The sequence below is a fragment of the Saccostrea echinata genome, unplaced genomic scaffold (genome assembly GCF_033153115.1).
Source record: "Saccostrea echinata isolate AGI-Se365-2 ecotype Australia unplaced genomic scaffold, CSIRO_AGI_Sech_v1 ptg000001l, whole genome shotgun sequence".
Lineage (NCBI taxonomy): Eukaryota > Metazoa > Mollusca > Bivalvia > Ostreida > Ostreidae > Saccostrea > Saccostrea echinata.
The window spans coordinates 11541843-11554785 of NW_026889750.1; the positions used below are offsets into that span (position 1 = coordinate 11541843).

General features: G+C 33.1%; 1 protein-coding gene across 1 annotated transcript in view; it reads right to left on the reverse strand.

Annotated features, from left to right (window-relative positions):
• The window catches only part of LOC133185462 (U5 small nuclear ribonucleoprotein 40 kDa protein-like), a 30705-nt gene extending 17953 nt beyond the window's left edge, over positions 1–12752 (reverse strand). The window contains exons 1-4 of the mRNA XM_061320675.1: positions 12606–12752; positions 5515–5644; positions 1459–1552; positions 958–1123 (exon numbers count right to left, since the gene is read on the reverse strand). Of these exons, the coding sequence (XP_061176659.1) occupies positions 958–1123; positions 1459–1552; positions 5515–5644; positions 12606–12713 (498 nt within the window). The 5' untranslated portion in view covers positions 12714–12752. The remainder of the gene's footprint in view (positions 1–957; positions 1124–1458; positions 1553–5514; positions 5645–12605) is intronic.
• Between the last annotated feature and the right edge of the window lie 191 nt (positions 12753–12943).

The following is a 12943-nucleotide window of genomic DNA, read 5'->3' on the forward strand; positions in this document are numbered from 1 at the left end:
ATGGTGACAATGCAGAATGAACTTGCGTTACATTTTCGTCTGAAATGTTTTTAATGTATCTGATACTCCAGGCATGTTTTATGGGTTCTTACATTTTTTACCTACTAAAATTGAAATTAAAAAAATATATAGTGGTCTGATCAAGTATAAACATAATACTACATGTAAAGTTTTCATAGTCTTGTTAATTTAAGTAGCGCTTACAATGATGAAATATGTCGAGAATTTTTTATACGATTAACCAATTAATCTGTTGGAATTTCTTGCATTAACCGATTGGCAATTCTGTATTCTATTGACATATAATATTATATATATGCTTGGTAGATCAATAACCAAGTGTAACTTCATGGATGAAATCAAGGTTCTCATCTACCCTTCACTCAAATGTTCATGATGTATAATTATTTTTCTCTCATAACATCTAACAGCCCCCTCCCCAAAAGAAAAAAAAAATGAAAATATATTGAAAAAAACAAACATTATTAAACTAATTTAACACAAGTTCTATTACATGTTGGAATTCACAGTCAGATGACGTCAAAAATGTCAACAACAACTAAAGGTTTTTATGTATGCCCCCAATGTTTTTAACATTTATGATGACTTTAAAACTTTTTTTTTGCTAATGTTTTTTTTTTGAGGTGGGGGGGTGGGGTGGGGTGGGGGGGGGGGGGGAATAAATTTTGAAATACAAACTCTGTATCTTTTTGTCAGCATTTTTTGTTTAGTAATTGATTAATAGCATCGAAGAGCTCCAAGAGATCGACGGTCATTTCACCACTACAATGTCTATATACATACATGTCTATATACACATACATAAAGCAGTTTGTTTGTCCTATCATACATAACAGCTGCATTGCCATTTTAAGCAGTATGCGAAGACGTCATATAATATCTGTATGAAACACTATTATTTTTACAATATTACATTTGTTTTCCTCGAAAACAAACCTTAATTGTGCCATCATCACTTCCACTGACTATTAGTTGTGGCCCTCGTCTGGCAATCTGACAAGAATTTACAAATGTTGTGTGACCTTTCAGTTTTTTTATCCTCTCCCCAACTTCCACATCCCATAATGCAACTGTCTTGTCTGTGGAGGCTGAGACAAGTGAACTTGAAAGGAAAAAAAATTCATAACTAATGGACAGACCATGATCTGAATAAATTTGAATCTAACCTGCATGGGGCTGGAAAGGAATTGAAAATATAAAAATTTTATGACAAAACAAAACAAACAACATAATACACAGATAGCCAGTGATTTTTTTTTTTTATCAAATAAGCTCACTTGAATCTGAAGTATGTGACCTAAAAACAAATGAATTTGCTCATCTGAATTTTCCATAATGGAAGTCTGAATTTACACTTAGTACTGTGATGAAATCCATACACTCTTGATATAAATTTACAATGCAAGGAAATATAGGTGTTTTAATTCAGATCCCTACTTTCCATCTGTTGAGAACTGAAGTTCCATAACTGCTCCTGTGTGTCCTTTTAAGACAGCAAAGTTTTCACATTCTCCATAAACTGTCCAAAACACTGCAGAAAAAGTAAACATTTATTGAAAGACAGAAACAACAGACACAAGGTACTTTTGCTAAGGAAACCATGACTTCATTTAAGAATGATATTTGTGAATGAGTAATGCTAAATGTGCTGTTGTTCACAATTCATGACATATAATAGGGGTATTTTAAATTGGTTCCCCCTTTTTTTTTCCAAACACATTGCTATATTTTATTTGTATGCAATTATGTGCATTTACTAAGCAAAATTAGACCATTTCAAGTTTTCTCTATATATTTAGTGTTCCTGTGCACCTTGGTTTTTGACACTCAGAAAACATAGGTAATCAAAGATTACAAAGCTCTACTCCAATACTAATTAGTAAGACAAAGTCTCATACCAAATAAATGTTCTGGTAATGGGCACCCCTAGATGAATCAATCCTACAAGTTTGGAATGGGTAGGACTGATGGTTATTTTGAAATGGACCTGCTCCTAAAACTTGAACTATTCCATTATCTGAAAGACGTAGGTCAGATACAGTAAACAAAGCAAGCTTGATAGTGTGCCACTCCAAATGTATCATCCATGCAAGTTTGGTCACCAAAGGATTTATAGTTACTTGGGAATGGACTTGCTTCAAATACACTCATACTTGAATCTGGTCACCCATCCACAAAATGTAGGTCAGATTCAGCATCTGACACAAGCCTATTAGTTTGCATCCCTAGATGCATCATCCCACTCTCTACCACCATCGGTTCATACATTCACCTCTGTCATTGGCTCATGTATATCACAGTGATACATGTAAGCACAAGATAATATAGTGCATTTGAATACTTGCCCTAATGTTTGTCCTTTAAGATAGATATTTACTATGTAGATCTATGAGTTTAATTTGAAAAAAATCCTTGGATTCGGAATATTTATTTTTTTTTACTTCATGTCAAAAATCTTATTGTGAGCCCATTTAAGAGGTGTCAGAGGGAGAAACAAACAACAACTTTGCACAGGAGATAAGCATTATCCATACAAGATTGGTAGGGCTTTTAGTTCCTTGGGAATGAACTCTCTTTAAAAACTTTAATCTGGTCACTCATCAAGAAAATCTTCACAAATTCAGCAAGTCTAGTAGTGTACTTCTCTAGATATCAATTTCATGCAAGTTTAATTCAGGTAGGGCTTATAGTTACTTGGGAACAGACTTGCTTCTAGGACTCTAACCAGGATGCCGCCTTGAACACCAACGTCCGAGGAATAGCAAAAGCTCATCTCATCTCTGTCAAGGTGAGCTAAACCACAAGTCTCAGATGAGACTGTAGCTCTACTGGTTTGTACTTATAATGAAGAGAAACGTAGCAATTGCATTTGAAACTATGCAGCAGCAATAAATAGAATAATGGTCCTTGGTTTAGTCTCTTTTTTGTGGCAAGGTTTATTGCAATCAGACTAAAACTGTTGGAGGAGTAGCATTTTTAAAGAATTTCACAGAAATTTCTTTTTTGGGTAACCATGGCAAAACCGTTCATCAAAACCAAAAAATGATAAACAGAATTATATATCTCAACGTAGTCTACTTGAATGTCATGATATTTTGAAATCAGACCAACACTGTAGAATGAATAGCATTTTCAAAATATTTCAAAGAAATTTCTATCTTTGTAACCATGGCAACACCATTATTAAAAAAAACCCATACATAGAATTATTTATCTGAGTTTGAAATCTCCTTAAATGAATGTCTCATTAAATTTATTCAGTTGTATAGGAGGAGTTGCAGATAAAAGATGGGTTCCCCCAAGTGTACTGGATGGAGAGACAAATGGACAGCTTTACAGACAGAGGGACAGACAGACACCCCCATCACCATAGTCCTATTGCACTTCACGACGTCACGTTGTGTCAGAGGTCAATCGGGGATAGATTTTACATACAGGTTCTTCCACTGTAGTAAACACTGAATTAGACGACAAATATATGCCAATAAAATGCTTCATCTCTTGGTATAAATACTGAAATGCAGAGTAAAACATTCAGTTTCGGAAAGTTTCAAGTGAACAGATTATGATCAGAAAAGAAATTGAGCGAATTCCATTCAGTATTGAGTTAATCATTTTAATATTTATTGTGTTCTTTTACTTCCCATATTCCAATACAGCACTGTCTTTACACTGTTTATTTAAACAGTAAAATTATCATGATTGTGGGTTGTTTTACTATATATATATATATTTATTGAAAAACTAAACACTGCACATGTGACACGCAGCACCATTTACATTTTTTTCCTAATGAAAAACAGACACGTAGCAACATTTTTAAAAGGGGACTCTACAATAATGTCAGCTCCGATTTTTTATCCCCTCCCTCAAAAATAAAACACGAAGAGGGCTACATTATTGCAGCTAGGGAACCTCCCAGAAAATAAAATAAAATAAAAAGAATGATAATAAAATTAAATTAAAAAAATGAAATTTAAAAAAAGACATAAACTGCCCACAACTCAAAAATCTTGTTTCGCAGGAAAGGGGGTTAAGTTGGACCTTTCTCGAATTTTTTGGTACATTTTTTTTCAAATGCTTGAATTTGCCAGTGTTCAACCTTATAGAAACAAAAATGGGCGGCGTTTGGGTGGGGTGGGGTACACAACCGCATCTGAATGATGAAAATTTACTTATTAAAACTAAAACAGTTACTATTATTAAAACTGAGCAAAAGACTCAGTATATACTTACACTTTTATACAACATTTTTTTTAAGTGTGTAAGATAAAGAAATGCCCTAACCTCTACTATAACACCTCAAGGGTAGGGGTAAAAATCAATTGGATGTATTGGATGTCCAATGCTTGATCAGGTTCTGTTGACCTTTAAGTACAAAGGTAAGATTAACACTATCAGATCACTACTTTTTATTATTTGCTTATAGAAAATTAGGTCTCATGGAGGTGAGAAATGAAAAAAACAGTTCTTATTTTTTTTTTTTCATTGCTAATTCAATTTTGTGTACATGTATGTACCGGGACATTTAGGACTAAGTGTAAATAAAGTGTACTATAAATTGTAAAATAAATACATGTACTTACATGTATGATTTATACATTTATACGTACAGGAGAACATAACTTAATTGATCTGTAGTATGATTTCTAAAATGTTGAATCTCAGTCAATTAGAGACCAAGGAATATTCTGTCATATAAAATTAAATGTTTATCTCAGTTATTCAAGTTCTGGCGGGGAGGTGTAGAAATGATTTGATGATATTATTTCATCAATAGGTCTGTATTATTTCAATATCTCACTTAATTCAAAGTGATTACTCATTTTAAAAATGTACATAAACTTCCCAAACTTGGAAATAAAATTTGAAAAAAAAAAAGCAAAAACAAACATACATATATAAACTACCCAAACTGTAGGTAAAACTGGCATATTTAGTTTACTTGAGGCAAAGGCCTGAGCAATCAATCCTGCTCGATAGTCCTCTATTGGTCAGAAATGAGCGTAACTCCTCAATTGTCCAATGAGAAAAATCATCTAGAGGATCCGTATTGTATCTAAAAATTCTGTATAAAAACTTCAAAATTATACAAATAAATCAAAATGGACCGCTGAGAACAACTTCCTAACTAACACTGTTTATATAGATACGACTTGTCCCTGATTGACCTTTGACATGCATATATAATTTGCAGTAACAAAATGGCGATCCCGAACATGCAATAGGACTATATACCCCCACTTTTCAAGTGGGGATATAAAAATGATGAAATCAAATCCTTTGAAAGATATCATTTTTAAGACTATAAAGTGTATTTCATAGTTTAAATTTTATGTTTTTTTTATGAATAGGTGGTTTCTTGTATGACAATTGGATGTACTAAACAGAAATTAAAAAAAAAACTTGGAATGGCCTCATGCAGACTTGGTCAATAAGAACCCTTTTTCCCCCCAATACTTAATAATTTTAAATTTTATTTTTCTGGCTTACATATTAATCTGTCAAATCCTGATGATGCTATCATCTGGCCATCTGGTGAGAATTTAGCAGTGTATATTTCTCCCTCATGTCCACTTAATTGCATGATGGGAGCCTCCAGGTTTGAAAGTCTCGGTGTACCCTGTAAATCATGATTATGAAATAATATTTATATGTTTCTTCATCTTTAAGAAACTTTTTTTTTAAAAAATACTGTGGATTATTCCCACTAAGAAACTGACTTCTATTATGGTAATTATACAGGTTTTTAAGATATCAAATTCAACTTTTAAAAGTCATGAATTCTCATCATAATGATTAATCTCTGATAATGCATGCAAATATATATATATATATATATATATATATATATATATATATATATATATATATATATATATATATATATATATATATATATATATATATATATATATATATATATATAGTGATTTTTCTACACCCAATTTAGGTCCGAATATCGGCCCTTTCCCCTATCAAAAATTACCGATTTTTTCCCAATTTCAGTTGCTTTTCCCCCCCAGAAAAACCGTTATTGATTTTGTTATATTGAATTTTTTATGTACGACTTATCTAAATTGGAACGCTATTGCTCTCGGTCATTCAGGTAACGGGATGTTTCGCACCTATGCATGGTTCGCCCCGCGATGTTTCGCGCCCATTCTGTTTCGCGCTGAGATGGTTCGCCCCATGATGTTTCACTCCAAGTACATAAATGTGCTACTGAGTTTAGTTCATTTAACAAAATTTTAGATTTTAAATATATGTTAATATAATGTATAGATATTTTTGGAACATTTTTTTTTAAATTTAAGAAGATTATATTTGATGCAGAGACGTAAATTATTTGTCTGTGTTTGAAGTGTACATACATAGCATGATTATGAATTACTATAAAACTGTGCTAATTACCTATATATACAGTAGATAATTATAATACCGCCATCTAATTAAGTAATTATTGCTGGCTTGGACAACCCACACATCAACTTAAATTCTCACCTTTTGATCTCCAACTTATTCATGTTATTACAATTAAATCTTCATTGAATCACTGTTGAATTGTTGAACAGACACGCTGAGCAAACGGGCACCGTACGATCCGTTAACTATGGCAGTGCATGTTATTAAGTCATGAATTAGAGTACACAACATATTTATATCTTATATTTGATAAATAATTTAAAACGGATCAAAATGTGATGAAATATTTAAAATAAAACGTGAGATGTTTCGCGCCAAAATCGACGCGAATCATCCTGGCGCGAACCATCTCAGTGCGAAAAGGAACCAGCGCGAAACATCCCGGATTCGTCATTCATACTCTTAAAATAATAGTGAAAAACAGCAGATCATTTTGTGCGTTTACAAGACATAGAAAAACACATGGATCATGTCAAACGTCAAAATAAATACATTGTAAGAAAGTGTAAGATGCATGTGAACAGGCGAAACATAGCTTTATTTGTAAATCCAAGAACTAGTAGTTCTACAACAAGCATCCCTGATTCCATGAAAATCAAACTGTTTCTACACCCGGCAGATGCAACTAATATTGCAGGGTAATTGCAGCACAATGATTAGGGTGATTTAGAAAGCTAGAAGAAAAATGATTTGTTTTAAATCATGTCAGATTATATCATCTTCAATGGCTATTATGAGTAGGATTTTTTTTTTATGTCTACCATTATGGCAAAAAAAAAAAAAAAAAAATTGAAATATAGGACGGTCACAACTAATGACAACTTTCAAAGATTAAAAAAAAAGTTAAAAATGTAGAACTGTGTCTAATTTGTTATTTTGTAGTAAGTATTTTGAATAAATGATGTTACATTTACTTATATATTTTATTTTACCTGTCAATTAAGGTTTATTTCAATCTTATTGATTTTTCCCAATTTTACACAAATGTCGATGATTTTTCCCAATTGTAAAGGCCCAGGCCCCTTTTAAAAATGTAGAAAAATCACTGATATATATATATATATATATATATATATATATATGTGTAGGCAACATAGAAAACATAATGACCATAATTATATACATATGGTGGCATTTTGCCTGACTGCTAGGAGAAACCAAAAATAACTACACATGTATTTAAACAAGCTAATCCAGAGAACTTGTGTCCCCCAATTAGGGAAAAAAAGAAGAACTGAAAAAAAAATATGCAGATGTAGAAAGAAAAACAAGATGTGTTTGTGAAACACTGATGCCCCCGTATGGCAACTTATAGCAAAGGTTAAACTTTCTCAAATGCAAATCAAATATGTTGGTACCCAAAGTAAGGTTTTGTCTCGAGGAATATACCTGTGAAATATGAAAACCCAGCAGCAACCATTGAATAGATATGGAAAAGGTTAAATTTTTTTTCAAAAGTATGTCAAACATCAAGGTCAAAGTCAAATGGTCAAAAGTAATGGTGTCCAAGGAAAGATCTTCTCCCAAGAAATAGGTGAAATATGAAAGGCGATGCACCAATCGTTCAAAACTTATGACCAAGGTTGAAGTTTTTCAAAAGTAGGTCAATCTCCAAGGTCAAGGTCAATGGATTACAATTGTTAAGATCCAAAGAAAGGTCTTGTCACAAGGATTACATATGTGAAGTATGAAAGCCCTAGCACCAACCGTTCAAAAGTTATGGCCAAGGTTAAAGTTTTTCAAAAGTAGGTCAAAGGTCACAGTTGAGGTCACATGATCAAAAATTTCTGTACCAATGGAAAAGTCTTGTCATAATGAACACTCATGTCAAATATTAAAGCCTTCCCCTTGACAGCGCAATAGTTATGGGCTAGGTTTAAGTTGACAACAGACAGACAGGACAAAAACAATATACCCACGAGATCTTTCGATCCAGGGACATAATAAAGGTCAATCTTTCAGCTTTTGGCCTTAAAGTCAATATAGGGTTTTTTTCTACATTCAAGAAATTCATGTCCTAACATTATTATCTGAAAACTATGTATGCAATGGATTTCTGCCCACGGTCTTTGACCTTTTGACCTAAAAATCAATAGGAGTCCTTTTTTCAAAGTCATATTGACTAAAGATATAAAATCACATTACAAAACCTAAAAGAGAACTAAAGTCATCACCAGGGAATCATATATGCATGATATGAATTTTTGACCCTGACCTAAAAATCAAAAGGGGTCTTCTTTGAGACATTGGGAATTATGATATAAAATTTCAAAGAGAAACCTCAAAGGAAAACTTAAGTTATCATCTGGAAACCATTTTTTGCATTGTATTTCTAACCTTAAGCTTTGACCTTTTAATCTAAAAATCAATACTGGTCTTCCTTAAGTAAGTAGGAGTATAAATAACTTCATTGAAAAAGCTCAAAGAAAACTAGTTATCATCTGATAATTCCAATCTTAATTTTATTTATTGATTTCCTGTGTTTTGATTGGATGAGAACAAATTCAAGAAAAAGTTTACACATTGATAAATTCTCAATCAGTACTACTTTCTTGATCTAGCATTTATTGTGAAAAAAAAAATGAAAGAAATCGTTAGGCCTACTTCTATTCTGTGTTTTAGCTAAACAATTACAGAAACTTGAAATTAAATAAAAACAAAACTGATGACATACAGGACTGACAGATGGGAATATTATGTTTATGTCACTGTCAGATCACGAGTGTGAATTTTAAATCTCTGAAGTCATATTCTCGACGTTCCTAATAGGCCTACAAAACAAATCAGCTCAGTTCTTGGTAGCGCTGAGATAGGAAAGAGAAACGTACCTTAGACTCTTGCCTTATTAGCATCAAATTCATTTTTCTACATCCTATATTCTGTCCCATCTTTGAACAAACCAGGGCAAATCAAGGTAGTCGTCGGTCTGCTACTTTCGTTTTAAAGCATCTGTCGTTATATTGTCAACATGGCCTATATGCATGGTCAAAGGCAAATTCTTTTGAAGTCTACTTGTATTTACGATATTTGTTGACTTAAACAATATTCTAAGAGTTTTTATAAGCTTATTTTATTAAATGTTTTGACAATTAAAGTTGAACTATCGACGTTCATCTCCATTACGATTCATTTCCACATTGCGGCATAAAGTATTCATACGCTGTACAGAAATAACAGATTGTATGGAGGCTTCAAAGAGAAATAATTTTAAAACTTCGTAATTGGAATTATAAGAATTAAACATTCCTTTTTCAGAATTTATCGATGTGTAAACTCATGCCTTTGTACTCACAAACTTTATTCAGTTTGTGAGTACAAAGGCATGAGTTTACACATCGATAAATTCTGAAAAAGAACGTTTAATCCTATATAAACCACTTTTTTGCAACATATAAATTTTTGACCATGACCTTTGACCTCAAAATTAATACAGATCTTTCAAAGGCCATAGGTTTTGATATAAAATTTCATTGCAAAATCTCAAAGGCTTTTTAAAATATTGTTTGGAATTAAAAGTGTTATGAATTTAGGACCCTGACCTTTGACCTTTACATCTCAAAATCAATAGTGGCCTTCTTTTTAAAAAAAAGTCTAACATTTCTATTGTTTTACTGAGCGGTCATAAAAAAAATTGATGTTTGACCGCAGAGTGAGATATTGGACTGCTTATGTCACACTGTGGGGAGATCAGTAAAATCTTATTTGCATTCGTTGGTATGGAAGCCAGCAAAAGATACATGTATAACAAAAAATAAATATATAAAAGAAAAAGATATAACAAAACATTTATTGACTGTGTTCTTGGTCAAAATGCGTTTTGTCGACCCCTCGAACCAAACTGTTTGCCTTTGGCCTAACAGCGTCAGGCAAACAGTTTGGTTCTTTGGTCCGACAAAACGCATGTTGCCCTTGAACCCAGTCAATAGATCTATATTATTATAGCGAGTGCAGCGAGGCGGCACAAAGCGCTGCTCATGTAGCGAGCTCCATAGACAACGTGTACGAACGGAGGAAATTCGGGTTGAAATCTGCACATTGTTCAAAGAAATTTTTATGGTCCCACATGAAAATATTCCATACTCCCAATAATCCTTTGCAGTGCATAGCAACATGGTGGCTTAAGCATAGCAACAACTTACTTGATAAAAATAATATACAACAATTTAATTCAATTTCCATGCCATAATTGCCCACAAAACTATCGTCTGTGTCCTTGGTACACACAACTTTATATGTGACGTCATATTTTCGTCACTTCAAAGACTCGGGTATTTCTGATTTTGTCGGAAATAACTGAGAAATTAGGAATTATGATCCCGATGCATGGGGAGTCTGCAAACTTCAATAACGGTTTTAAAAAAAATATATGTACGATACACAGTAAACGCACGATAAAAGTGTAATAAGCAGAATGTAAAATGACATTTGAGAAGATGTGTAGAGTTTTAGAAAATGAACTGCACTTGCCCTAACGGTTTCACCGACAGACATGTTAAGAGTGAATACTCTTCAATAGGTATCCAACAATACACAATTGTGCTAGCCCCAACAGTCGCACCGTCAACATATAAAGAAATCTAGGAGGTAAACAAGGAAATTTCATTGAATTTTACCACGGGATGGAGATAGAATAGACCTTAACATCTTTCATTTTTATTTTTAAAGAAGTGCTACATATAGACTAGATTTCATTTGTCAGACATTGCCCCCATGCCCATGAAGATGACCCGGCACAGGGGAATAACATTTGTACAGGTCCAGTACAATCAGTACATTTAGCTACGTAACTAAAGTTACCTACCATAGCTTTATTTACCTACCTCAGGTAGCTTTATTTAGCTATTTTAAGGCAACTTTTCACAATTTTCTTTTTATTTTAAAAAGACAAAGAGTCGCAAGTAAATGTCTACTAATATTTATTCCAGGTATTATTTAAAAAGCAATCTATAGAAGAGATAGTTTTAACATTGCTGCGTTTGAACACTTTTAAGGAAAATATGTATTTCCATTGTTTGAGTAACTGTACACCACCTTGTGTGCAATGAGGCGTGGATAAGTATGATTACTTCACATTGTGCCCATGTTAACCAAAACTGGTTTTCTTTGTTATTTCACTCAAGAGGTAACTGTTAGGTCACAAATTAACTGTTGTATATAACCCCAAAACTTTTAGAACTTTGATTGCAATTGCGCAGAAAAAGACACATCTCCAAGAGTGATTGGGTAGACTTTACTTTACCGGTCCCCATATCCGCAAGATCCGCGCGCTCATTGCACTATGATGTAAGATTTACGTACGTCACTCAACTGATTAGGGTTAGTTTTACACATTTTTTGACTGGTTAGGATTAGTCTTGCACCCACCTGAAAGAATAGGGTTAGTCCTTGCACAAGTTTTCGACAGATTAGTGTTAGTCTCGCATTCATCCGAGAGATTAGGGTTAGTCCTCGCAGATGGGTTAGTCTAGCATCCGCCCGAGAGATTTCGGTTAGTCCTCGCATACCATCCGAGAGATTAGGGTTAGTGTTTTGTTGTTTTTTTTTTTTTTAGATTAATTACGAAATTCAGATGCATCTGTATTTTTTGTAAGATCTTAATTCAGCTTCAACGACATTTCGTTGGTTTGTTTACATGAAAAAAATGGCTAAGTACGACACTAAGCATGCGCCGCACGCACTTCGTTAACAATTAATTTTTGTCTCCTTTTCAATGAATAAACAATATTTATTACTTTCTTCAGAGAACGAGGTTTTATACTAAACTTTTAACCATTGAATTCGATTTTGGGGTCAAAAAGGCTTTAAACCTCATACTTTTTATTTTTTTCGATCGCTCACACGATCTCATATATATTGAAGTTGCCTACGGCGACACTATATTTTGGCACGTTTTTCTGGGGACCGGTAAAGTAAAGTCGTTCCGAGTGATTTTTTTCATGAATAGTTTTCAGAGGAGTTCAAAGTTGAAAATTATCACTGCATCAAAGTGAAATTTTCTGCACTTTCTGGGAAAAATGCTAACTTAAGAAATAAGTTTGATTTAGTAGCTAAATAAAGCTACTTCAGGTAGGTAAATAAAGCTATGTAGGTAATTCAAGCTACGTAGCTATATGTACTGATTGTACCAGACCTGTTGTAAATGTAGAAGTCAACTATACCGTTTCCATCAATGTACCATTCTGTCCACCACTAAAAGTTGTTATTTCATTTCTTGGTTTTTTCATTGGTACAACAGCGGTTTCAGTTGCTTTTCTTTTGAAGTCCATTGCGAAAAATGTCCTACTTTCTTTAAGTATAATGATTTAATGTTTTCAGCCACACGCTTTATACAGGAAGTATATGCATGACAAAAAAGTATTGAGAGTAAACCAAACACGGTGTTCTGAAAAAAAGTTCACGAAAACAATATTTCCCGATATTATGAATGGCAGCATGCATGATTTAATTTTAATTAATGCACGACATATATTATAAAAGTCCAAAATTTCAATAAAGA